The sequence below is a fragment of the Pteropus medius genome, unplaced genomic scaffold, assembly GCF_902729225.1.
Source record: "Pteropus medius unplaced genomic scaffold, Ma_sr-lr_union100, whole genome shotgun sequence".
Lineage (NCBI taxonomy): Eukaryota > Metazoa > Chordata > Mammalia > Chiroptera > Pteropodidae > Pteropus > Pteropus medius.
Genome location: NW_024354550.1, coordinates 1615440 through 1643368, shown reverse-complemented (window position 1 = coordinate 1643368; position 27929 = coordinate 1615440). Strand labels below are relative to the sequence as shown.

The window sequence follows — 27929 nt, the reverse complement described above, 5'->3', positions numbered from 1 at the left end:
TTTGTTTATAAATCTGTGTCTTGGATTAAATATTCATGGCATCTACATAGTGAACAAAAATGCACAAACTATTCCACCTCTAATGAAAATTTAATCATGATCTGATAGCAGGGGTTTACTGAGAGCCCAGAGCAGCAACTGTGTGGCAGATTTCCTTGCTGGTCAAAAGTAGGAGTGGCACTCATCATCTGGCCATCTGTGATAGTCACTACACTTCTCTGCTGCCAGACCTCTCTCTCCCATCTTAACAACTTCCTTCTTCCAAATTCTTACATTGTCTAAATGGCTATGGAGTTCTCAGACCAGAAACAAAGCTCTAACGAGCTGGATTTGGAGGAGATAACTAGGAAAATTTTATTTCTTGACAAATGGAGAGAAATCTTTAGTTATCACAGGTAAGATGTTCTTGTTTTCTAATTTCTCTAGAACCACAGGGATTTTAGGTGTTTAAGTAATCAGCTTTATGCTTGCTACATGAGAAGTCACCATTATAGATTCACATTTAAAATGCTTCAGGTGTAACTATTTGCTGAGAGAAGCGTCCCCAGTAAGGTTGAGATTGAGGCGGTTTGAGAGTATGAGAATTGAAGAGAGTGAGTAATTTTCTGTTTTCTCTTTCATTTGTAGGTTGGGAATTAATAATACAACTCCTCAGGTAATTACTCTTCTCAAAGTCAGTGTGCTTCCTCTAGTTGCTACTTCGAACAACCACATTAACAGCATCATCTGTGTTTATTTTATGCATATAATGTCACTCAGGCACCCAGCATTTAACGTGTGAAAACAGAAAACTAGAAAGCCTGTTGAAAACATTTTCTTGTGCTTTCTTTTTTTATAAAAATTTCTTCCTACTTTTAAGAGCTACTTTTCATCATTAAGAATACCATATGGTTATTATTTTAGAAAAAAATGATATTAAAATTTAGAGTTCTTACACTTGTGAAGTAATGCTACACTTTGACAGCCAAGTGCTTCAGTGTCCCCGAAGCAGTTTTGAAAATACTTATCTTTATTCAGCTTCTGAGAAATCATTTTCTTTCACTATTTTTCAAATAAGGGAAAGATGACTAAATTCTGGTGTTAAAAAAAGTATTTTAAAATCTGTTATTCAATATAAAATGAAAGATGTTTGTATCTCATGTCACCTGAAAGGTTAAAAGGTAATAGATTTTGCATTTCAGGAACTAATTCAATCACTGAGCAAACACAGCACAAAATATTAAGGTGATTTTCAGCCGTATATGATAGAATCAAACAATCGAATTATTACTATTTTAACCAAAACATTAAAGCATCTTGCCCCAAGTAACCTGTAATCAAAAACCTTCATTTGTGCTAAAACTCTCTTAACCACAGTCTAAATTAGAATCAGGGAGATAATGCTTCTATTTTAGTCCTGGAAGTATTATATGGAGATAGCTACCATTTGGGGGAATAGAATACTCAAATGATAAAACAATCTTTGAAAGGAAATAAATAAATAAATGTCAAGTTATGCCTTACAAAGGTGGGGTAAAACCACTGCCACAAATGTAAAGCTTCTCACTTTGATGTACAAAATGCATCTTATCCCATCAGTAGTCTGTGACTTGGATGCTGTGTTTCTGAGATAAGAAAGCATCTTTGCCTCTAGGAATCCAGAAGAACTAAGATGGCAGTTTCCTTCATGTTTCAGCTACCAATAGGGTAGATTTGTTTCATGACATTAGTATAGAAGTTTAAGTAAATTGAAAGAAGAGTTGATGCTAACATATTTAAATGCCATGAAAGCAGTCATGAAAAGTAAACAGATTTTTTTCCTCAAAGGTGGGGATATGTGGATTTTTAAAAAAATATTATAATCAATTATTTGGGAACAGGAATTTGAGAGAATTAAAAGGAGGTAAGCTGACTTCATTTATTGGCTAGTTAACGATATAATGAAAAATACCTCATCTAGACTGGAAAGATTCATTCATTGTTTATGAAATACTGTCTTCTCGAAACAAGAGACAGTGACATTTACATTCTTCTCTAAGCATAATTTCAAGTCAAGGTTTTGATAGCATTAATTATGTTTCCATAGTTACATTTAACCTCTTCAAGTCACATAAAACTTGTGAGAAACCTCTGACACAGACGCTGAGGTTTTTCAGCCTCTTTATTTATCTTTATTCTGCCTCTTGCTATTTATCACAATTTTAGACATATTTATTTAAACATTTTCTGAAAAAAAATTTTCAGAGAGGAAAAAAAGGTGGGAAAGTTCATCACAGCTCTCTGTTTGCTTTGTTTTTCGGTGGTGGCATTTTACACAGTATCATGAAGGCAACCGTATATCTGCTGATGAAAGTGCAGATGGAACAGGAATACCTCAGCCCAAAGGACAAGGACATTTGCCATCAAGTAGCCTTTGTTCTATTCCCAATCCATCTATCATCTCTTCAAAATTAGGCGGCTTTCCTATCTCCCTAGCAATGGCCACGGTAAGTATAGCTTGTCAATTAAACATGAAATGAAACATAATCTTCCCCAAACAACAAGGCTGGAGAATCTTATCTGCTGTCATGTGAGAGTATTATTGAAGATAAGATGGTTGTTATTGGTAAAAGGAGAATACAATTTAAATGATTTATTTATGGCATTTTTCAAGGACACCCGTAACGTTACAGTCTTTTCCTCTCAAACTCTGAGAGTCTCTCTTTATTCGCTTCCTCAATTTGATAGTTAAATTGGAGGGAGTGAGGGATTATTGAATTATTATTCAAATAATTCACTACATAGGGTAGGATAGGTCAGAGGGTGAGTGCTGCAAATGTGTAAAATATGTAAAAAAAGAAATGTAGATGGGTGCAACAGGCCCCTGTCCCTGTGTGAGCATGTGGAGGGGAGTGGGAGACTGTGCCAGACCCAGTCCTAGGGCAAGGAGCTGATTTCAGAGAAGAAAGGTTTTCTGGGGCTGCCAACTAAAATGCAAATTTGAAAAAGAACCCAACATTTGAAGATCCAAGTAGATCTGAAAGCTTCTGGTCCCAGGGACCATTTGCTCAATTCAAAACTTGACCTGGGTGGAGGTGAGGAGCTAAGGCAGAGACCCAGCCCAGAGACAAAATTAGCAGCATCTCAATGGATCAGACAGGCCAAGGCTGGAGGCAAGGCCATGGCAGACATCCAAAGGACCAGCATCATGGTCAAAGAGGCATGAATGGGAACCAGGAAGCTTAGCCAGGTAAACAGTACCAGCTATGGTGAGAGAGCCCTCCAATTGCACTGCCCTCCAATACAGTCACCACATTCACTTCATTCCCCTAACTTTCACACTACATTCTATAGCCTCAGACAGAGGCTTCTCCCTAGGTCCTTAAGAATAAGAGGAGGAAGAAGTACTTTCTTCTTGAGGACATGTTGCCCTATACCTGGGCATGCCTGCAGAAACCACCTGGGACCAGCATGGTCATCTGCGCAAAGACCAACAACACTCGCCCTGCAGTCAGGTTTCCCATGTACTTTCAGCTCCTTGTCCCTGCTGAGGGGACTAGGGGGTGCTGGTACACCCCTCTGGGGAAACCACACAGTTTCCATCTGCTTTTTGAGGCACAGAGGCTGAGCTGGCCCTGACCACAGTATTTCCTACCCTCAGTATAGCCTTTCTTTAAGCTCCGCAGACAGAACAGATATAGGACTACAGCCCCCCACATTCTTTTTTATCACACATATCCTCATAGGTCTCACTGAGCAACCCTCCACTGTCACATGGGCAATACAAATGTACTTGAAGGCCCATTTGCTCTTTCTCATGATCACAATCTTTCTGCCTCATTCAGTCTTCCTTCTTTTGCCTAAAATGCCACATGTCACAGGAAGATAGGACAGCAGGGCTTTCATAAGATGTTGCACTTTGCTCATTGGCCGCAGCTCCTGGTTGGTGCCTTAACTTGTGTCTTAGGTACCTAGTGAATCACTCTCTTTTTGTTAAATAAAGACAGGTGATGTGCCATCCTGTTAGAGTCTCTGGCCTCAGTGGTTATACTGCTACTCTGTGCTTGAGGACCAAAGTTAGAGCAACTATTTATATTTTACTGGGCAAGATAATGTTTTTAATGAAAAATCTCAAATAAAAAATGTATAATTGGTCTCTGAAGTAAATGTCTACAAAGAATGTCATCTTAAAACTTATACATATCTGGAAATAGGCTACCTTTTGAGTGAAAAAGAGAGAACACTGTGATTCTGTATTGGTATTTGCCTGTATACGCATACTGAAATTCCAGACGACTTCGTAACATGTAACTGTGCGGGAAATTGGGGGAAAAGAGCCATGAGTGGGAGGGAGTCTTTCCTCTGCTACCTTTTGTACTCACTGGAATTTGAACCATGTGAATATACAATCTATTTTTAAAAGCACACATACAAATTTTAGAAATAGAAAAAGGCATTCACAGATATTTCCAAAGTCTTCTAGTCTCTCTTTATATTGTGGAGGCAGGAGAGCCTGGATCTGAATTCTCTCACTTTTCTACAAATACAAATGTGATGCAACTGGAGACCTCCCCAGTGACTTTTCCAAAGTAATTATCTCCCTTTGGAAAAGGCTGGGAGACAAAAGGACCAGACCACTGTAGCCCGAAACAGAATTGGGAGTATTAGGAAGTACTGGCAGTAGAGGTAATTAATTTTTCTTAAAAAAAAAAAAAAAGAAAGAATTTGGACTTCCTCCCCTTACGTGAGCCAGACAATAGTGGTACTTTAAATAGCAGTAGCATTAATTAAACTCATCCTGGGATTTCAAGATGATGAGCCTTGGGAGAATTTGAATCCATGTGTTGTGTTCCGGGAGGTAGCTTTTAGAAGCTCGACTGATTCTAGCTGATGTTTCAGCAGTGTAGCCGCTGCCTGGTAAATTATCAGAGCTATTGAATCCTAGTACTCACTTATGAATGCATTTTGTTGTTATACTGCTGTTCTTTCCTCCTTCTGTTTGAAGTAGGGATGCATGGGGTTTTCCGGCATTTGCACATACTTTTTGCTGGGAATCTTCTGAATAAGTAGCGGGTGGGGAAGCACACTACGTACCCTTGCTTTCCCCGGCTCTCCTGTTTCTCACCTTTTTGTTGCCTTATTTCCAATACTAGAACCTTCTTCCTTGCCCCCCACCCACCCCCGCACTCAATCTAATTTCTTCAAGTGTGTGTGATGTGATAAACTCTAGTTAAGGCTGCTAACTCGGGCTGAGATTGTGGACAAGGACTGAATTAGATTTTTTTTTTTTAATTAAAAAAATACTTATTGTAAGCTACTCTGTACCAGGAACTACTCCAGAGGCTGACGAATCCATGGTGAACATGATCAAGCCAAGAGCCTACCACTCTATTTGATAGGTTAGGAAAGAAATGTCTTCTTAGGACTCACTAATTCTAAAATCTCTGATTCTATGATAGTCTAGCAATTTTTAAGGCAAGAAAAAATTTAGGGGAAAAGCTTACAAGGGAATTATTCTACTTCAAGTTGAGTGGTGGGGGTGGAATAGAAGAAGACTGGATGGGGCCAGGTAGTCACGGGGAAATTCTATGCCCAAGGACAAGAGACAGAGCAGTCAGAGTAAGGAAATTAAACCTGTTGGGAAGAAGGATCCATTACCTCTGTCTTCGTGTGTGTGTGTGTGTGTGTGTGTGTGTGTGTGTTAATGATGTCATCATTATCATCATCGCAGCAACCAGAAAAGAGGTATTCATTACAATACTGGACAGCTAACAAAGTGAAAAGACAAAAACTATAAATCGTGCTGGATTGTATTAAATAATAATGATCATTGTAGTCATGTATTAGGACCATTTACCTTTGTATCTAGTTACCAGGAAACAACATATGAATATCATTGAATATGTGTCAAATTAATCTTGTCATAAATTATATTTGATGTGAAAGTAAATGTGACATAGGTAAGATGAGTCATCTTTTTGTTGTCACGCTGGTCAGTGGCGTCTGACTTGAGAGGCTTCAGCCCCTCTGTTCCAGGCCACCCCAAAGCGCATCTGGGCAGTGACACTCCCTAAGTTGGAGGTGGCAGACAACAACAGAAACAGGAGATGAGATATTTGGCTTGCAGAATTTTTCTAATTGAATTTGTATGCTAAACCATTTTAGTCTCACAGTCTTAATTTCTCACATTTATATACATGGCTTCTCTTCTCTTATTCCTGCCAGTCTCTGGTCTTTTCCAACCTGTATTAGGACTTTCACCCCACAGCACAAGATGTTCCAGTGTAGATAGGTTGTGTTTTCACAAAGGTAATAATACTCTACATTTACTCAGCCCTTTTGGATCCCAAAGCCCTTTTTCATACTTCTTCTCTTTCAAGGATAACCATGATGTAGATGGAGCAGGGGTTCTCCCTATATTGAGTTAAGCAAATAAAGTCTTAGAGAGGTTGGACAGTCTGACCAAGTCATGTGGTCATAAAGAGCATAACTGGGGCCTCTTGACACTGGAGTCAGGGCAGGTCAGTCTTTCTTCTGTGCTGTGAAGCCTTGATGTCAAAGAAACACTTTTTGTCATTTTTAGTCCTCTGCTAAGGTGGCCCTCTTTGGCTATGATGCACACCAGGTCTGTGTCTTCCAAGCAGCTTCTCTGCATGTCTACTCCCTCTCCTTGACTTGCCATTGCCCCGAAACACTGGACAGATCATTTTTCTTCAGGTGAAATTCTGGGTCCTTGCTCAAACTGAAATGCACTTTCCTCTATTTTCCGTAGAGACAATCTTCTTTTTTAAGAGGGGTGAGGAGTAGAGATGGCCAGGAAATAAACTCCAGCCATGGACCAGACCCTGGTCCATTAAGGGGAAGACCATTCCAGATGCATGCTTCTCCTGCATCTGTTTTCAGAAACACTAGGGCCTGCTCCATTCACAGCTAGGAAGAGGCACCACAGCTCTGGGCCAATTGGACTCCATGTCCCTTCTGTCTACAATTTTCTGCTGGCTCCAAATATTAGGATCAGTTCCTAGGTACTGTCCTATCTCAGACCCACTTACTTCCTGCTTCATGGCCCTGGAACACACACACACACACACACGCACGCACACACAGTGATCCACTCGCAGTGAACTGCTCCCCATCCCTAGACACCCTAAATACTGTGTCTGTGTGTTTGTAGATCTTTCTCTATGACTGACCTCCCCTCCATTATAGGCAATAAGCTCTCTGTGGTCTGTCCCAGAGAGTGGGATGTGTGCCTCTGCTAGAGCATAGTGTGCTTTTAGGGACAGATCGTTAAGTAACATATTAAATAACCTGAGTTCCCTCCTGGCAAAGTTAGCGCCTTCTCCACTCTGGCAGGCCAGGGAGGAAGACTCGGTAAGGGGCAGCATGTGTTCACGCCCCTTTAACACTTTCTTAATTAAAAAGTGTATGGGCTCAGTTAGAATTTTACCAGCAACAGTTTCTAGCCATAATTCAATAACGTCATTTTACTTCCATTACTTTTTTCATCATGCGTAGCAAGTGATTTTGATTCCCATTTAAAGAGGTGCTATGAACAGTCCCTTTTAAATAAATGTATTATAAGTTATAAAAGAGTGGCCCAAGCTAATGAAAAATATCACTTAAATGATATGCACACAAAGTGATGTTAGCCATAAGATGGCTCACACAGGATTAAAGCTGGGGAGGCAGAGCAGCAGTGTTAGAATGAGCACAAATCCCAGCTATGTGTCTACTGGCTGGGTGATCTTAGGCAAATACCTCTCTGTAAAAGGAAGAGAATAATGGTACCTACCTCAAATAATTAACATAATGAACATAAAGCACTTAGCCCAGTGCCTGGTACATAGAAAATTACCAATAAATGCTAGATGCCAGCCAGCCTAGTTCAAATGCCACCTCTTCCATGAAGCCTTCCTGAGTCCTTCAGCCAGAAGTTCTCTCTCCTTCTTCTGTTCTCTCCTGGTACTTTGTACTTGACTTACGGAACTTCACGTATCTGTCTTGTACATAGTTATGGAGTTTTATAAAGACTTCTTACATATCTATGTTCCACACAGGACCTAGCATATGATAAATAATTAGTATATCTCTGATTATGAGCTGATTCCCTTTGTTTATGTGTTTGGTTTTTAAAAGCTTGTTCCCACTTTTCTGGAATGCTCTAAAAGACTGTCTCCAATCTAAACATGCTATAGAATATCCAGGAAAACCTTAAAAATTCTGGGGCAAGAGAACAGAGAATGCTCGTTTAATATCATTTAGATCACCATTGTCCTCAGGCTAGAAACACAAAGTCCTGTCTATTCCAATTTTCTGGAGCAAGTCATGTAGGGACAAAGGCACAAGGACAGAGCTGCAGCCTGTCGTGAACTACAGGGGGTAAAGGAGAGATGGCTAGCAACGAGACAGACACAAGGGACAAAAATCGGATAGGGACAACAAGGTGTAGGGTTGACAACACTGAGCCTTTGGGATAAAATGTACTAAGTGAACCTGATGTGAATCTTTTACAGTTAAAATAGTGAAATAGAGTAACACATAAACCGGAATATAGAAAAGGAACGGTCTACCTCCGTGATTTCACTGCCTAACCTAAGGTCACTGGATGAGGAATGTGTCTAGAAAGAATGACCTCTGTGTGAACCATCTACCCCTCTCCCCTTCTCAGAAGCTGCGGCAGAGCCTCTTCGGCAGTACAGCCCACGCCTTCAGCTGTGACTGGAAAGGGGCCTGCTTCCAGTTCCGCGGCCCTCCGTCTGACCCGGCTTTTACTTTGGAAGTGGGAAAGGTAAGAGCAAGAGGAAATTTTTTAAATCCTATCCCGTATTCCCTGCCTTTGTTTCCTTCCATCCCCATCTATGCGCATGCATGTTTTCATTGTAAGTACTTGTAGAAACATATTGATATTTTAAAATTTAACTTTAAATGCTAACAGACTATTTAAGATTATAACATATTGTCTGGGTTGTAACAAAGACTCAAACGCCCTTTTCTCTTCCCCTTCTAAATTCTAGTTTTCCAGGCTCTTCTCTCCAAGTCCTAAACATCCCTGGGGATTTAGAGGCAAGAGGAGATCTAGGAATTTCTTTCTGACTTGTTTAAAACCTCAGTAATTCATGTCATTAATCACCAGTCACACAGAATTTCAAAAGCTAGCCATCTAGTTCCTTACCTCCTATAAATCTAAAAGCTTGCTATGAAGCAGGGGCACAGCGCAGGCAGGGTGGAGGAGGACGTGCATTCCCAGGTGCCAGTCTATGGGGCTTTAAAAGGACGCTGGTCATTGAAGGTTCTAGCCCAGCCAGGACCACAGGGAGAGATGACACCTGTGTAGGACGGTGTCCCTTGCTAAGCCTAGGGGATGCTGTGTACCAGTAGGGAAAAGATTGCAGAGAAAAATAGATAATGACATCTATTTGCAGGAGTTCTCTTTTGTACTGTTAACCCTGAGAAGTTCTATCGCCATTGTAAAGCCCTGCTCCCAGGCTTCTCGTGCCTCACTGTTCATTGTCCCCTTTTCAGGGAGGTGCCCAAGGCATTCAGATGGCTGTACAGGGGTCCATAATCAAATACTTGCTATTTACACGGACGGGAAAAGATTGTAACTTCCACAGGTAAGAAGGCAGTGAGAAGTCCTTGAAAGAGCTACTCATTTCATGAGCATGTTTACAAGCTAAATAATCACAACAGAAAGTCCCCCGGGTCCCCTCAGGAAGGGGACTTGCTCATAAGACAGAAATGGGCCTGGTTCTCTCAGGGGGCTGGATTCCGTGACTGGAGAGGGCTCTCCTGGAGACATTCTAAAAGTTCAGTTGCAGAATAATGTTGACAGTTTTTATGCTCTACTGCAGACCACCCCGTCAGGTAAAATGACGCACTGGGTCTCAGGTGGGCTTTCTTGACAATATTTGATGGGAAGCCTCAACCTAGCAATTCCAGGGAGGAACAAAAGGGTGATGAAAAATGAAGGATCAATCCTCCAATTTAACAAGGCTAATAAAGTACAGTGTTTGGTATTTGCCTACTTAAAAAATCAGTTTGAATTACTTTATTCTTAGGCGTTAACAAACCCCTATCATGTGCAAAGCTCTATGCTTGATATTAGAGGAAATAGAAGTAAAAGGCAGCTATCTGCTCTCAGTCAGGATAAGTCATCACCCCAAACTGGAATTAAGTATATCATATATTCTAAGATCATGAATTGCCAGGTTCCTCAGAAGCAGAGCCAGAGATGGGAATTCTCTACGCAAGAGGTCTATGAAAGGAATGCCCCCAGGAGAAAACTGTGAGAGAGTGAGGGGAGCAGGATAGGGAAGGAGAAGCTAAGGAAGAATGTGTTTTTGGTAAAGTCTAGCCTCAGCCTGATCCCGGGGAGCTCTGGGATGTCATTGCCCCAACTTCAGATAAAGAAGCGGGGCCTTGGTAGCTCCCACCCTGGTTATGCAGGGACTGTGGGCCATTTTTCAGGAAGGCACATAACTGTTAGTCACTTCTGGGCCTGGTAGTTCTTCAGAGAAAGTTGAAAAGTAGGAGGCAGTAGCAGCAGCTGGGAGACATGCCCACCAGCGTAATAAAGGGGAATCCAGGGAATCCAGACAAAACACATAGGATATTTGCTACACAAATGTAGAGCATTTTGCACTGTCCCTGGCACATGGCAAATATGAAATACATGGTAATGGCAACTGCTGTTATAGACCTGCTCCACGAAGGCTTTCCAAACCTTCACAGTCACAAGTTCTCTCTCCTTCTGTACTCTCGTAGTACTTTGACTTACTCTCATCTGCCTCGTACTAGGGTTTTGGAGTATGAGGCTCCTTGTTACTAATTTCTGTACTGCCACAGAACTAAATGAATTTTGTAAATCATTGCTGAGTTCATTAATAAAACTCTATCATGTGTTTCTTCATCAGGACAACAATTGTCGATGCTAAATATTGAGAAAACAGTCATAGTAAAGTTCTACAACATAAAGATTGGTTCTCACTTCCTGGGCGGTTTGACAGACTGGAGTTATTACTCAGTGGAGTGCAGTGGTTAAGAGTAGGGAGTCAAGAGCCAGACTGCCTGCATCTAAGTCACTGCTCTATCACTTTAAAGATGAATGGGCAAGGGCAAATTACTCAACCTCTCTGTCTAACTTTCCTCACCTTTAAATGAGAGTCATAATAGTAGCTACCTCACAGATTGTTGTGAGGGTTAAATGAGGTGATATGTGTGAAATGATCACAACAATGCTGGGCACAACAAGTGCCAGGTGAGTATAAGCTACGGGTTAGTAAGGGCAACCTGAAGTAGGCCTCCAATGATGCATAGGATTTTATCAGGCTAGAAGACAGATGTGACATGCGCATTAAAGACAGACAAGTGTGTGAGAAAAGGCACGGAGGTGCAATGTGGAAAATATGTCTAGAGGACTGGTCTATCTGTGCAGAGGGTTTGCAAAACAAACCTGAGAGATAAAACTGTTATTGGGTTAAAGAGCTTGGATCAATCCCTTTTGGAGCTCTGGAGAGAGGACAGCGGTGGGACTCACGGGAGTGGTAAGATATGGTAGGATTAACTGAGATCACCAAGAGAAATAATACACAGCTGTGAGGATGCCAGTTCCAGTGACAGTAGAGAGGACAAGGCCTTCCATGACATTCTCATGGTGTAGGGTGATGAAGGAACCAAATAGAGCCACCCTGTATTCAGAAGGATTCATAAAAGCAGAGGCCCCAGCACTCAGCTAGGTTACAGTTCATTTCAGTGTTTTCCTACCCCACCTCCTGCTTTGGAGTTTATGTGCAATAAGCAAGCAGGAGCAGGACCGAGCTCTGGCTGCAGCGCTTGCTGGCATCCTGTGGGCTGCAGGAGAAGCTCAGAAGGCCACCATCTGTCTTGTCACTGAGGACACTTACATCACCTCGACTCCTGACTACTCTGGGGACAGTTTCACTGAGCGGGTAAGTGCACTCCTGCCCATTTTACCAGTTATAGGGCTGAAGAGGCCTCAGTGAGTCCTAGACTCACCATGCAAATGTATATGGAGCCCCATAGATGCTTCTGGAAGTGTCTGATGTGGCCAAAGTCACCTTTCAAAGAGGCAAGAATCCAGGGTTGCAAGTAATCCAGGCAGCCAAAATGGGAAACCCTGCCACAAATGTCTCCTAAAATTCACCATGATCAAGAATATTCCATACCTGAAGTCATCTTAAACTGTATTCACTGTCTTGAACATAGCTAAATTCTACCTAGTAGGAAAAAAATTTGTTTATGGTTTTACTGCTCAAGATATCATATTGATTTAAAACTGAAGGACATAAAAGTGAGACTGGTGGCCACTCGATTTTACCATGTATGTTTTACATGGCCTTGTGTAAGATATGTCAGTTTTTAGCAATGCGATTTTGCAATGAAACAAAAAAAAAATCCCTTGAGATAACAACAGTGATTCGACATCTTATAGATGTAACTTTCATTTTCTTTTTTATTTTTATCTTCTACTCCTGATTTATAGCTCCAGCTGTTTGAGTTTTCAAAGAAAGACGCCACTGAGAAATTCATCTATGATCATTTACAATGTGTAAGTGTATAAATGTTGAGATAATTCCTTTATGTCGCACTGATCTTACAGGAATCTTCTTTCTTTTATAAAGTGTATTTCTGATGATGCTTGTTAAGAAAACCAGGTCATTTTTGAGGGCTAAGAAAGAGAAGAATGAGAAAAAGAGAAGCCCACCTCTCCCTCCCTACAACCTAGAAAGACACAGTTCACATACAGGCCACTCACAAACGCCACTTTTCTTTCTGGCTAATCAAACCCAGAGAATAATACTACAGAGGCCATATACCAAGATTTCTTTCGTGGGAAGAGAAAATGTTAAAGAAGTCTTGCTTCATCTAATGAATAAAACGCAAAAATGGTAAGACAACTAAGGCCCTAGTCTAAATTGCTAAAATGACCATTCAAACTGATGCTAAGGAAATGACTTCTTCTCTGAAAAAGGTGACCCTGTTTCACCTCTTCTATCAGTTCCAGCCCCACAATGTCCTCCCCACTCAACTCTTCCCCAACCCCTGGATGAGGATCAGACAAAGTAGAGGACAGTAATGGTTGAAATGGAAGGTGCTTTTTTAAAGATTCCTCTGTGGAGAAAGGATTGAAAAGTGATTTTCTGAAGAATCGGGACTCTACAATATGAAAACAGAGGACAATTAGCAGGGTAACTGTGAAGCCATACAACTTTGGCTTGTACAGAAGGAGGAAATGTAATCCACTGCTTCCTTCCTTTCAAAGGCCATGGAGGCAGAAAACCGGGCATGAGTTCTCAGCCACACTAACTTTATGATCTTGATTAAACTGATTCCTTTTGGCCTACCTCTCCAGCCATCTCTTAGATCTGAGTGGTAGTCAGGAGAATTGTCCCCCTAAAGATGTCCTTACCCTACCCCCTAGAACCTGCAAATGTTATGTTATATAAAAGGAGAACTAAGATTGCCAATCAGCCGACTTTAAAAAAGGGTGAGTGTTTTGGATTACCCAGGTGGGCCCAATGTAATCGCAAGGGACATTAAATGAAAGAGGAGGGCAGAAGAGGGGAAGAGTGATGTGATACGGGAAGAGCGTCACTGCTGTTGCTGGCTTTGAAGATGGAAGGTGGAGATTATGAACTGAGGACTGTGGGCAGGGCCGCTGGAAGCTGGAAGCAGAGAGGAAATATATTCTTCTCTAAAGTCTCCAGAAAGAAGGCAGGCCTGCTGACATCCTGATTTTATCCCTGTAAACCCCTTTCAGACTTCTGACCTCCAGACCATAAGACGATAAGTTCATATTATTTAAGCTATTAAACTTATGGTAATTTGTTACAGCAGCAATATGAAACTAATAAAACCAGTATATAGATTTTAAATACCTGAGATGAAATGTTAAGCTAGACGCCTGCTTATGGACTCTTTGTTGTGGGCAGGAGACGTTTAATGGGGTTATACAGAGAAGAGCAGTGTAAGAAGTGACCCTTCCAGCTAAAAGAGGCAAATCCTTCCCTCTCTGTCTTCCATCTCTTCGACTCAGACCTGGGAGAGTCTGGTTTACCAGGAAAGCCCCCTACATCTGCAAGGCATTCTTAAAAGTTGAGAATCAGAAGATTGGAGCTGAATCTTCACAGGGGCTTTCCCCATCAAAGACTAAGAGTGGAGTCAGAATAAGTAATAAGGATCCTAAACAGAAGCAGACTGCACGGCGCAGGTGCAGACCCTAGCTGACTCAAGCTGACTGTGATGATGGCCACACTGGGGAAGCGCTGGCACCATTTCCTGAGTGAGGGAGAACTCGATGCATATCTATTCTAAAGGGCACTCCCTGACCAGGGGCTTCACCTTGTGACCAGCCTTCATTCAGACCTTTGTTAAACGCCATTCACTATCAAAATATACCAGTCCTGTGTCCCATTGTAAAGCATAGATCTCAAGCCAGAGGTCTGAGGGCTACATATGAGCAGTAGACCTATTGTTATAGGTTCAGTTGCATCCCCCTCAAAAAAAGATATGTCCAAGTCCTAACTCCCAGTGCCTGTAAACGTGCTCTGACTTGGAAATAGGGTCTTTGCAGAAACAATCAAGTTAAGATAAGGTCATGCTGGATTTGGGTGGGCCCTAAGCCAATGACTGGCATTTTCATAAGAAGAAGGAAATTTGGACATAAACCCAGATACTCAGGAAAAACACTATGCGATAATGAGGCACAGACTGGAGTGGTGCATCTCCCAAACCAAGGGACACCAGCGATTGCCAGCAGCCGCCAGAAGCTAGGAAGAGCAAGGGAAGATCCTCCCCTGGGGCCTGCAGAGAGGCTTGGCCCTACTCAGACACCTTAATTTCAGACTTCTGGCCTCTGTGAGAATAAATTCCTATTGTTTTAAGCCATTCAAACTTCTGGTAATTTGTTACAGCAATAGGAAAGCAACACACCTATATCTGCGGCATTAACCCACATGGTGTTTTTGTTTGTTTGTTTGTTTGTTTGTTTGTTTAATTTCAGTGAATGAAAGTCAAAAAAAATCAAGAAATTCCACATAAAACCTGGATTTTTAGCTTTTCCCCCCCAAATCAGAAAATCTGGCTGTACTAGATCTATAATTTAGCTGAAAGCGACTCACATTAGACAGGTTGTGGTAGGCTGAATGATGACACCTAACAGGTAAAAAGGACTTTGCAGGTGTGTTTCAGTTAAAGATTTTGAGATGAGAGATTATCCTGGCTTATCCCGGTAGCCTCAATTATCATAAGGGTTTTATAAGGGAAATGGATGGCATGGGAGTCAGAAACAGATGTGATGTCAGAAGCAGAGGGAGAAGAGGCTATATGAGGTGGGATCAAAAGCCAAGGAAAAAGGACGGCTTCTAGAACTGGAAAAGTTAAGGAAACGGAGTCTCCCATAAAGCCTCAGGAAGGACCACAGGCGTGCCAGCAGTTTGGATCGAGCCCCGTGACACCCATGTTGGACTTCTAACCTCCAGAACTATAAGATAAAAAATCTGTATTGTTTTAAGCCCCCAAATTTTTGGTAATTTGCTACTGCAGTGATAGTAAACTAATACGTCAGTGTTCTCCAGTCTGCCTTGGGCCCTACATCTCCCCATTTCTCTCACACCCTGCAGTACGCCCATTTGGGTTCCTGTCTGGTTCTGGTGGCACAGGGATTTGGTCACCTGTCTGAGGGTTCTGCCACTGCCAGGCCATAGACAGTGAAGGGAACAAATGAATCCATAAATGGAAAAGCACAGCATTTTAGCTGAAGCCTTCCTATTAAAAAGAGGCATTAGCCCCAGGTACCTAGAAAGCCAGCCAAGGAGCTTCTTTTTAGCAGGTAGAGTATTGACAGAAAACAAAGATAAGTCTAACTAATGAGAGGGCCTGAATGTTGGTTGGTCAGTTTAGATTTGATCCTGTAGATCACAGGGTACCTTCAGAAGGTTGCGAGATGAAAAGTAACCTGACCAAGAAAAGGTAGGAGAAGTGCCTTAGAGAGGGACAGATACTAATTCTGCTGTGGATCCAGTATGTTCCAAGAACCAAGGTAGGTATTGTGCATTATGTCATTTCACTTTTGCAACAAACCTGAGGGAAAAGGGATTTTTATCTATAATTGCAGATGAGGAGCTTGAAACTCAAAGTTAGTAAGTAGGAGTCAGTAGAAGTAGAACTGGCTCTGGACCTAGATCTGTATAACTCCAAAGCTATTTCTATAAGTCCTCTCTGTTCCCCCTAAGTTTAAAGGGACAACCAGGAGGAATGCATTGACTGAGGGGAAGCTGAGTAAGGGGGGCCAGCCAAGAGCAGCACTGGGGCCCGGGATAGGATCAATGCCGGAAAAAAGGAAAGATACACTACATCTTAGGCAGGATTTGAAGGGAAGCACAAGATAGAAGTAGAGGAAAGAAAGATAGGTTGAAAAACCAAGAGAACGGTGGTAACTTCAGCAGGGCTGAAACAAAGAAGGAGAAATGCATTTGAGAGTGAATATATATCTAGGGAAGCAGAGAGCAGCTAGACAATAAATGTCCTTTAAGCGGCTAGATGATAAACATCTCCAGCTGTAAATCCTTGAATTCATGCCCACAGTGCATAGCTGCATTGCTTGTAGGCAAGTATGATTTTCTTTTGTTTTCCAAACAGTTCAAAGGGGAAGGAAGCCATGGTGTCATCCTGTTTCTTTACAGCCTCATCTTCTCCAGAACATTTGAAAGGTAAATTCTACGAAAATTTGCACAGGTATTTCCTATAGCTCTGGGGTCACATAAACTATGTACTCTTCTATTGGAAAATATTTTCATATCCTGTTGGAAACGTGAGTGCTATTCTTTTTCTAGTGCATATTCTTATGTTGATACATCCTTTCCTGTAGTCAGTTTGGTCATATTAATGGGTAAGTGGATGTCATCAGGAAAGTTTGAATCTGCTTTTCTGGCACAGGAGTAGATTTCTTCTTGTTGTGGTAATAAATGTTGGCAGACAACACCAAAGATTATTTGTACAATTTTCATATAAAATGTTGTATTATTTATGTGTATAATAAATTATATCCACAAATAATTATTTTGTTCCTATGATATGCAAAGTCTTGTTCTTGGCACTGTGGGAAATACAAATAGAAGATATGGCCCTGACCTCCTGCAGGTTCCAGTCTGGGAAAGACAAGAGATACACATAGAGCTTCTGGGCAAATCCTCGGTGGTACCTGCTGTGCCAAATAAAGTATAAAGACACGGAGTCATAGTGGATTCCGGAGGAGGAAGGGTTCCCAGCAGATAGGGTAGTCAAGGAAAGTTCCTTAGAAGAAGTAGACCTTCTTCTGGGCTCTAAGAGAAAAGTAAGCTTTCGAGAATCAGAGAGAGGTGGAGAGCCCCAGAAAAGAAGTACAAGCCCCAAAGCGATGCTCCTTAAACTTGCCTTTTGTATATCACCATCACATTTCTGTGGTCTACATTATTACTTGCTTAAGTTTTCTTTAAATCAACATGCATTTATATATTAATTTCTTTCTAAACATGAATATCCTTTAAATCATGTATTTGCTGTGCTGAAGAAAACTGTTATTAAAGACATCACTATAAAAATGTTTAAATGCTCATATCAATACTACCCCAAATCATGCCATACTTTCAGAAACATTGCCTTGAATTATACCCGATGCTATCAAGGAACTCATCTAGCTTGACCCAAGTCTTTAGGGTTTGACCTCCTGTCTTGTGGATAGGTTCTTTCAAGAACACATACGGCTTTCATACCGGCCTCAGCACTTCCCGCTGGGTGACAGCAAGAGCTACATTCCACTTTGACTTTAATATTGTACAGGATAGAAATCCAAGCCCCAGTCTCTGATGAAACAGTTGAGGCTGCCCTTCTACAGCCAAGAAATGGGCTTACCCCCTAAACTGGTGTTTTCCTGTTCAACTCTGCCTTGGGCCAGTGCTCTCTGGAGTGGTCATGTGTCTCCACCCTAAGCCAAGAATCCCTTGTCACTCAGAGCAGTTTCTTTGCAGAGCCCAACATCAGAGCACACACACAAGGATTCTAACGTGTGAGGTCTAGAGCTTCTCCCTTCTCCCTCACCACTTATCACAGGCTTCCCCCAAGTGCATCCATAGCTTTCCCACTCACATAGGGAGTCCCAGTCCTAGAAACTTTCCTGATAAGAGATGGAAACATGCAAGGCACATGGCAGGAACAGTGACTATGCAAGCCCATGTGACTGCCACTTTGTGTTCAGGGGTGGAGGGAAGAGAGGCTGCAGGTTCCAGGTGCAATCATCACCTCTGATCAATGCCAATGGTTCCTCCCACTCTGCAGGCTTCAGAAGGACCTAGATGTCTCCACTGTTCATCTGCTACGACCAACAGCCGGAGGCTTTCTGTGCAGGCAGGTGGGTTGGAAGGAAGACTTTGAGTTTCTATTATGGAATCTGAATTAGGCTTTTTTCATTTTTTTTATTTTCAAATAAGCATATTATCTCATACATGAAGAGTGATCAAGTTAACTCTGAAAGACTAAATGCTACCCTGAGTTTGTTATCAGATTCTACCTTCCAATTTCCAATATAGTCCTTCCTAGTTGATTTCTGAGAGCTCTACATCACTGAGATTCTAGAAATATTAGAAAATATCTTGCCAATACCCACTAGGAATCCCTAATTACTGAAAGAAAAGTACTATAAAAACATGTTAGCTTTATGCTTCTTAAGTCACAACTATGAAAACTAAAGTTTAAAAGAAATATAGAGGGAGGAAGGGCAGTAGGATCTGAGAGGGGCACATGGGAAGTTATGGGGTATGGCTCCAGAAAAAAAGCCAATAACCTGTTGTTTGAACCCTACAAAATGTTCACGACATATGTTTTTCCAGAATTATATATTGTGTGTTTTCATTCTTTTAAGTAAAAATGGTCATTTAAAAATGATTATTAAAAGAAAAAAATTAAATCCTTATGTCATTACTACCTAAAATGTAAATATTTGTAAAATCTGTCCCCTAGGCAGTTTTGAACATGGTTTTAACTGGAAGAGCAAATCCAAATGTCTTCAATGGCTGTCAGAATGGAAAGTCTCAAGAAATATTACATGGAGTCTTGACCCGCAGTGACATTGGCTATTTGCAGTGGAGTAAGAACACCTCAGAGGATGATAGGCTTTCCCAGGTAAATGTGTTCTGGTTCTCAGCCACACAATCAGGGTGTCAATATTTTGACATTGTTTAAGTCTCTATATTAAGGTAGTTCAAATATGAACTTACCTTTACTACTTTCCTGCATACCTTGCACCCCCCACCCCCCACACACATACATGGAGGCTTTTGGGGTATATATAAAAATATCCAACTCTACTTGCTTCATATTTTATTTTGTATATTTTTATGCATATAGAATACAGCTAACACAACTAATATGCGAATAATTTTTTTAATTTAAAATATACAGTTAAAGGGAAAGTCCCCTTGCATTCTCTCCCTCCAGCTACAGGCTCCTCTTCTCAAAAATCAATACTGCCAGCAGCTGATGGGTATCCTCCCAATCCTTTATTTATGCAAATTAATGCATATATTCTATTACTCAAAGCTTTAAAAGAGTCACTGAGGGGGGCCCACGTGTGAAACTCCTCTCAAAAAGTTTTCCAGCTCAGGGACTTAGAACCTTTGACAACCAGAAAGTAGAATGTGCTGTTGAAAAGCACAATGAGAGAAGTAAGATGAGATTCTGCAAAAACAAACAGGAGAGAAAAATGAGACAGCAAATGTACTCACCCAAACCACAAATCAAAGATGCTTCCATGATATTTTCACAAAAAAAAAATTTATTCTAAAACCCAGGGAAGCCAAGGCGAATTCTGAGAAAAGCAACTGCTTCTCTGGAGTGGCCTTGAAACCAGCTGGAGTATAATTCAATATGATGGTGACAAACTCCCAGGCCTCACTGTCCCCAACCTCTCCCAACCACCAGCACCAAATGAGGCCCCTGCTGCTCAGTCCTTGTCCTGCCCTTCACTTTCCCTGTTGCAGCCCCAAATCTCTTTTGTGTGAACAGAGCTTCACACATTATAAGGTCCTTTTACAGTTATAGCTTTATTCATCTCTCCTCTTATACTATTGGCTCCAGCTACAATGTGTTATATGAAATCAGTATCTCGCAACACACAAACCATGCATCTGAAGGCATCAGGACAATAGTATGTGATTATAGCAGAATTAGTATATTTTGTGTACAAATGCATTTCAAAAGTTTGCTTCTTATTCCTCTAGTTTGAAATCTAGGTCCATCATAGAAAAATGAGAAATGACAGATAAGCTACAAGATAAGCTAAAAAAAATAAATAAATAAACCCAATCTCATCGCCAGGGGTCAATCTTCCAAAAATGCTTCCTTCTCTCTTTCTTTCTCATATAAATACGTTCTAGTCTGCTCTTCTGAAACCTGCTTTTCTCATTTAACATACATATCTTCATATGCCAATGAATGTATGTTCTTCATCATATTTAATGGATACAAAGAGTCCCACTATATGAATGTGAAAGACTGTACTTTGAACATACCCCAAACAGAGACTGTATTTGTTATTACAAAGTTTCTAATCACTTGTTTCAGATAATTTGAGAATTCATCTTAGAATTTGATATAAACATATATTGATGAGGTAAACTAGGACAAAAGTAGGGGATTATAGATTTTGTTTTACATACATATGTATTTTTTTCTTTCAACCATGCATGGTCATTTGATATCCATGGTTAAGCATGCTGTATCCATCAGAGCCCAGTAACATGCTAAGACTCAGTGTGGAGAAAATGGCAGAATACACTGAGGGCAAGTTTCAGGAGGGGGGCGGGGGGGCGGCACAAAGCCACAATAATTTTAGTGCTTTGTCTGTTATTACAAAGCTCTTTCACAGTGTTATTTCACTATATCCTCATTATAAACAAAGACAAAGATTTAAAACAGTTTTTCTCATATTTCGGTCATTTGAGTAGGTAATTCACAAGCTTTGTCATATCTCCATACCACCTCTGTTATTATTTGCTTTAAATCAGCTAACTTTTAAAGTTTGAATCTAACCTTTTCTGCAGCATTAATACGAGCCACAAACTTGACATGCTATTTTTTTCCTAATACATATTTAAATAAATAAACATGTTTTGTTTTAAAAGTTCACCCCTTGTACCACTGCCTTCGTGCCACAGGCCACCAATGGGCACACATGCACCACACTTTGGAAACCTGGTATAAAGGGGAGGGAGTTCCTGCAGCATGTCGGAAACAGTCCTGGCCTGGAAGCCAGGAGGCTTGGTTGGAGGCCTTGCCCTGACACTCAGTTACCTTTCCCAGCCTGTTTCCTCATCTACAGACAAGTGTCCTAACACTCGTCCTGTAACCACAGGACTGATGTGAAGAGCAAACAAGAGCACGAGTGCCGAAACCTGTTTACAAGCTAAAATGATCATATACATATAAGACTTTATAAGATATGACAAGGAATAAAAGAATAGTGCTTTATTTGGCCATGTTCATTCACCTTCTACTAATCGTGAGGCTCTGTGTCTGATACAAAGATGAGTCATACATGGGCCAATATACACACGTACATCGATTGCTATAGGAAGGATATAGGCGATAAATGCTAGAAAACAGTGATTTTGACACTGGCTGAACATTGAAATCACCTGGAGAATTTTGTCCTGTTAATTAATTTTATTTTTTAGAGCAGTTAGGTTCACTGTAAAAATGAGTGGAAATACAAAAATTTTTCATGTGTCGCCTGTCCACATATATGCGCAGCCTCCCCCACTATCAACATCCCCCACCAGAGTGGTACATTTGTTACAATTGATGAACCTATGGTGACACATAATCATTATTCAAAATTCATAGTTTACATTATAGCTCACTCTTGGTGTTGTATATTCTATAGGTTTAGACAAATGTATAATGACACATAGCCACAATTACAGCATCAGACAGAGTGGTTGCACTGCCCTCTATTAAAATCCTCTGTGCTCCACCTACTCAACCCTCCCTCCCCCCAAACCCCGGCAACCACTGATCCTTTTACTGTCTCCATAGCTTTGCCTTTCACAGAATGTCATATAGTTGAAATAATACTATGTATGTCATACTTTCTACGTAAATCATAGTATATAGCCTTTTCAGATTAGTTTCTTTCACTTAGTAATATGTGTTAAGTTTCTTCTGTGTGTTTTCACAGCTTGATAGCTCATCTCTTTATAGCACTGAATAATATTCCATTGGAATATTGTGAATAATGTTCCACTGAATAAATATCATTCTATTGATGTACCATGGCTTATTTAGCCATTCACCTACAAAAGACAACTTGGTTGCTTCCGAGTTTTGGCAATTATGTATAAAGCTGCTTTAAACATTCATGTGTAGGTTTTTGTGTATATATAAGTTTTCAACTCCTTTGAGTAAATACTAAGGGGGACGATTGTTGGAGTGTATGTTAAGAATAAATTTAGTTTTGAAAGAAACTGCCAATGGCTTTCCAAAGTGGCTGTACCATTTTTCATTTCCATCAGTGATGGATGAGAGTTCTTGCTGCTCCACATCCTCACCAGCATTTGGTATTGTCAGTGTTCTGCATTTTGGCCATTCTAAAAGGTGTAAAATGGTATTTCACTGTTGTTTTATTTTGCATTTCCCTGATAATATATATGATGTGGAGCATCTTTGCATATGCTTAATTGCCATCTTTATATTGTCTTTGGTGAGGTGGCAAAGTCTTTGACCCACCTGTAGAGCTTTTAAAACCAACAATACCCAGGTTATCCCTGGAATGGTGTCAGAATCATGTGTGTAGGACCTGTGCAGTCACACACGGCCCCACACTTAGAAGGCCCTGCACTTGGTCTAAAGCTCTGCTGTTGCTGTCTTAAAATTCTTTAAACTTTTTGAAGAAAGACCCTCACATTTTCATTCTGAACTGGACCTCACAAATTGTATAGTCAGTCCTATTAAATAACTCTTTTATTTGGTCTGGGGAGCACCTGGGCATCAGAATTTTTAAAAGCCCACAGATGATTCCAATGTGCAGCCGGAGTTGAAAACCTCTGTTCTAGAGTAGGGCTCCTCAACCTCAGCCTCAACACTACTGGATAATTCTTTGTAGTGCAGCCTGTCCTGTGCATTGGGGGGATGTTTAGCAGCATCCCTGGCCTCTACCCACTAGATGTCAGTAGCACTGTCCCCCCTGACCCCCCCCACCCGATTCTTCAATTCTTGCACCACAACCAAAATGTATCCAGATGCTGCTAAATGTGCCCTGGGGGGGAAAATTGCCCCTGGTTGAACTACTGCTCCAAAAGAAAGAGGGGGAAAATCTCATTAGGCTTAGATGATTAAATTCATGATGTGTAGAATTGGGAAACTAGTTCTTTCAGTTGACATCACAAAAGAGGATATCTTCTTTCAATTAGTATTTGAAAGGTTGACAACTTTCTCTCTGTTCCTTTGTAACATTTGCAAGGCTTTGGGAACAAGTTTCAGATCTTGTCTTAAATTAAAAGTAAACAGGTGTTTTCTAAATAGCTACTAAGTTGCTCTGAGGAAAGAGTCTATATCAAAGAATATGGGGGGGGCAGGGAGAAAGAGGGAGCAAGAACCTCAAAGAGTCAGGAATTTGCAGTCATCCAGTGCTACCATTTACTCTGGACCATATTTCTTTCTACGCAAGTCAGCTCAGACCAACAAGGCCGCTAAATCATGCTCTAACAAAAATTATCTGCAGATCTTAGAAGAATCTCTAATTATAAAGCAAATATTTGCCAGGACCTTAAAGTCAGTCAAGAGGGTGGGGCATAAGGTAAAAAATAAGATTTCCTGCTGGGAAGAGGGCAAAATATACCAAACAGGACTACCATTGTAATGCTTGCCCACAAACATAAAGTAGGGCAAAAGATGGAAACTGCTCAGGTTAATATATACATAGAAATCCAATCCACAATGCTTTAATCTTTTTGAAAAGTGACTAATGTGGCTTTTCATCCTTCTTTCTTGGATTCAGTGTTCTGTCCCCAGGGAGACTCCTATAAATCCTACCCTCAGTGAAAATTGCCTGAAATTATACACTAATGGCTTGAAACCCTGAGGGTGTGCATTATGTTTTCTCTGTCATACAGATGGAGTTTGGTTTCAGAACAAATGTATTAAAGAGCAAATACAGGCTGGTGGTTAGGTTTCTTACCTGAACTCTGAGATATGTGAATATGTTAGACATATACATGTACACATAAAAAGTTTTATCTGAAGGTGCTTTTTTATTCTTTCTATATCAGCTCATTATTTTAGGATAAAAGCAATCCATAGCTCATCTATATTATTAAAATAATTATCTACACACTAATTCTATGTGTATAATTTTATATTTTTTTATCATCCTTAAAACTAGTCAATAAAGAAAGTACAGTGGGTCCTCAAATAACATCATTTCATTCAACATTGTTTCTTTATAATGTTGATGAGATACCATAAGAAATTAACTCTTGTTTTGTATTAACTAGTCTATGGTAACATTGGTTTAATTATACATCATTTTGATTAAAGTCTCAGAACCTGTCAACAGCGTTAAATGAAAACTTACTGTGTATTCAAAGCTGTGTATTCAAAGCTGTGTATTTATTCACTGTAGTGCTAACGCCACGTGTATGAGTATGCCCTTTATGCCAGGCTCTCTTTTAGCCACTCACAATGATATTTCATTTCATCCTTACTTCTACTCAAAGTTATAATCAGTGTTAGTTTAAGTCCAGTGTCTGTTATTTGGTCCTTCATTTAGAGATAAGAAACTGCAAACTGAGAAAGGTGTAAGTTGCCCAAATGTCAGTGCCAGTGTTATGACCCCAGATCTGTCCACATTCTGCTCACTGAACCACACTGCCTATCATTATCATCTTTGCTTGTTTTCTGATAAAGTGTTAAATGCTTTATTATAAAGTATTTACAATAAGTGCTTTTATAACCTATCCTATCTATATAGTCACATATAGAGGTAGACTTGTATTATATAGTCTTTAATATCTATTATAGGCACACTGATGTACTCTAATATTTTAGTGGTGGCAAAATCATGGCTATGTTTTAGAATGGATGACAGCTGTGTTTAACAAGCTAGAACTTTATTCACTGACTTCTAGGTTAAAGCAGTTGTGAGTTCAAATTGATTGTGAACTGCAGGTCCTTGGGACACAAACTCTCTAAAGTGTCTTTTCCCCTTTACTTGCTGGTTTGGCAGACCGCATCTGTCAGGACAAGCTCAGTGGCTCTCAGAGACATGCTAACCAGAAGACCCATTTGACTGTAGTGTATCCAGAAGCCTAATATTTCACAATATTTTGTCATAGAATTGCAACACCACGCAAAGCAGAATTTTGCTTAAGAAAGACGCAGACGTGATTCTAGAGCAGTGCTCTAAGTATCACTGGCTTGAAGACCCTACAGTCACTCCCCTACCTTTCTGTTCTGAGGCATGGTGACTCCATACGCCAACTGGGTATAAAGCACTTTATGAGTATTTAGGGGCTTCTGCGTAGGATGGGTGCTGTAAATCAAATGATGAAATGTATAAACTGATCATTAAAACCTAACATAAGAAAGGTTTCTGATTGAATGATACACTTGAAACTTATTTGATTTTATTAATCAATGTCATCCCAGTAATTTTTAAGAAAAAAAATAAATAAATAAAGGTTTCTGAGTTCAAAAGAGAACCAACGTGCTGCCTAACAGATTCTGCTGAGGTGAAACCCATCCTGTCTCCCAAATTAAATCTCGTCTTACTATGCGATAGAATTGCAGAGACTGCAAAAACATATGTCTTTCAATCCCAATGTCACAGCCCAGTGGGCGAGATTTTTGAAACACAGAGTTCTCATTAGATGACATGGCAAGCCCCCCAGAGCCCAGTAGACTGACGGTGCCCATGAAACACAGCCAGCTACCCACAGGATGAGGCACTACTTTGAAGCCTCCATCACTTTTCTATTTGAAGGTACAGGTTTGAGTGTGAAGTTCTAATACCTAAGTGAAAACATAAAGCAGTTTGAATCTAACACCATCTGGAAATCCTTAGGAGGTTCACATTATCTTTGCACCTGCCACAGAGAAGAACAATCAACTCTGATTTTTAGAAGGGACTGAAGCCATTCAGGTCTTCCTGGAATTACTCCCCCAGCAGCCCTGGCAGACCACACCACCATCCCAGTCGTACCCTCTTTCCTCTTTACATTTTTCTTTTAAAGAGACTGGTAGAAAGAAATCCAACCATAAAAGTACCAAATGAAGCTGCACCCAATGCACTCTACTACTAAGTCACTGAAGAAGCGTCCTGCAAACATGACTACATACCTGCAAACTCGCTGAGCAGTTATATCAACTCTGTGTTCCATGCAGCAGAGATGAGAGCCAGACCATTAACAGTTATGCACGTGAAACTTCGCCAGGAATCAGCAAAGAAAGCACAAGGTTTCCAATCCCTTTCTCTTATACAGATTACCCGACTGGGGTCTTGGGACTTGCAATATCAAGCTCATTATGCAAAAGCACATTCTAAGTGCCATTGTTCTAGATGACATAAAAAAAGGAATCACATGGACTCAATTCTTGCCTTCTGGTCTTTAGAGTTTGTCTACCCTTCTTCCTATCCTTATAATTTTACACTGACTTAAATGATACATGTTATGAAAAGCCTTGATTGCTGTATGTAATGCGAACCTATTGGGCTTATTACACAATGAGTGAACTTAAGAGGAAAGGTATTTTATTTATAGCACCACTGTATCACAATTTAATTTCCTTTTTACCATGGCAACATGAGGCAGCATGAACAAATTCTTCATTGGTGGAATCTCACCAATAAAACATATTTAGAACCCTGCTTGAGGAGGGGGGAAGTAGCTGATAAGGTGTGTCTATCTAAAAGCAATACAAATTCTTAACTAAAAATTCCAGTCAAACAGATTATGTGGTCTGCCCAAAAAAAAGGTGGGGGGAATGTAATATTTGCCTGAATTCAACTGGGGTTTGCTTTGTTTGTTTTTTGCAGGACTCACTTTAAACCAGATGTGTTCTCAACTGTAATCATAGGGCTCGCCTCTGAGAGTTAATGCCCAAGTACCATGACAGCCATGCAGGACATTTTTCTTTCACCAGAATCTCTCAGTGTGGAGCCTCTGCCTGTTCAGTGCGGGGTCTCTGTATGGCCACTCTGGGGGTTGGAGGTTAACCCTTGAACAACACGAATTTGAACTGTGCAGGCTACTTATGTGCAGATATTTTTCAATAAAATATCTGTATGCATTTATCTACAACTTTTGATATGGTAGACTTAGCTTCAGAATTTCGGTATTCATGGGGGTCCTGGAACCAATCCCTTGTGGATAATGAGGGACACCTTAAGTTTTTTTGGGAATCAAAAGTTATACATGGATTTTCAACTGCCGACGGGGTCAGCACTGCTACCTGTGTTGTTCAAGGGTCAACTGTACTTCATTTTCCTCCTACTCTAATAAAATCCTGAATAATTTTGAATTCAGGAAAGAAAACTGTTGCCTTATTGCATAAAGTAACAATAGTGTGGTGTCAGCACCTTGCAGAGTATGTTTTCTGAGTGCCAGTTGAATTTTGCCTACATTACAAAGATTGTGTGAAACAACACCATATGTACCTATATTCTATTACATCAAAGACATATTTTACAAGAACTCTCATTGATTTAAAAGCAGCCAGAATATCCAGCTGAAGTTCAAAAGGAGCGGCATTTACAAATAGCCTTCAATTTCCTAATTGGTTTATCCAAGTTTTCCGGCCCTAATAATTCCATGTTCTGTGGATCATAGTTTGATTCTATATTATCTTTTTACAGAAGGTGCCATCTCAAGAAGGCTTAAGAAAGAAAGTGCTTATGTTATAACTAATGAATGGTTACA

At 40.5% G+C, this 27929-nt stretch overlaps 1 protein-coding gene across 1 annotated transcript in view; it reads left to right on the top strand.

The window, feature by feature from the left end:
- The first annotated feature begins 282 nt into the window (after positions 1-282).
- MINDY4B (MINDY family member 4B) overlaps positions 283-27929 on the top strand; it is a 30518-nt gene continuing 2871 nt past the window's right edge. The window contains exons 1-10 of the mRNA XM_039855115.1: positions 283-395; positions 628-655; positions 2298-2465; positions 8630-8749; positions 9484-9575; positions 11744-11909; positions 12464-12529; positions 16621-16691; positions 18295-18367; positions 18976-19137. Coding sequence (XP_039711049.1) covers positions 283-395; positions 628-655; positions 2298-2465; positions 8630-8749; positions 9484-9575; positions 11744-11909; positions 12464-12529; positions 16621-16691; positions 18295-18367; positions 18976-19137 — 1059 coding nt within the window. The remainder of the gene's footprint in view (positions 396-627; positions 656-2297; positions 2466-8629; positions 8750-9483; positions 9576-11743; positions 11910-12463; positions 12530-16620; positions 16692-18294; positions 18368-18975; positions 19138-27929) is intronic.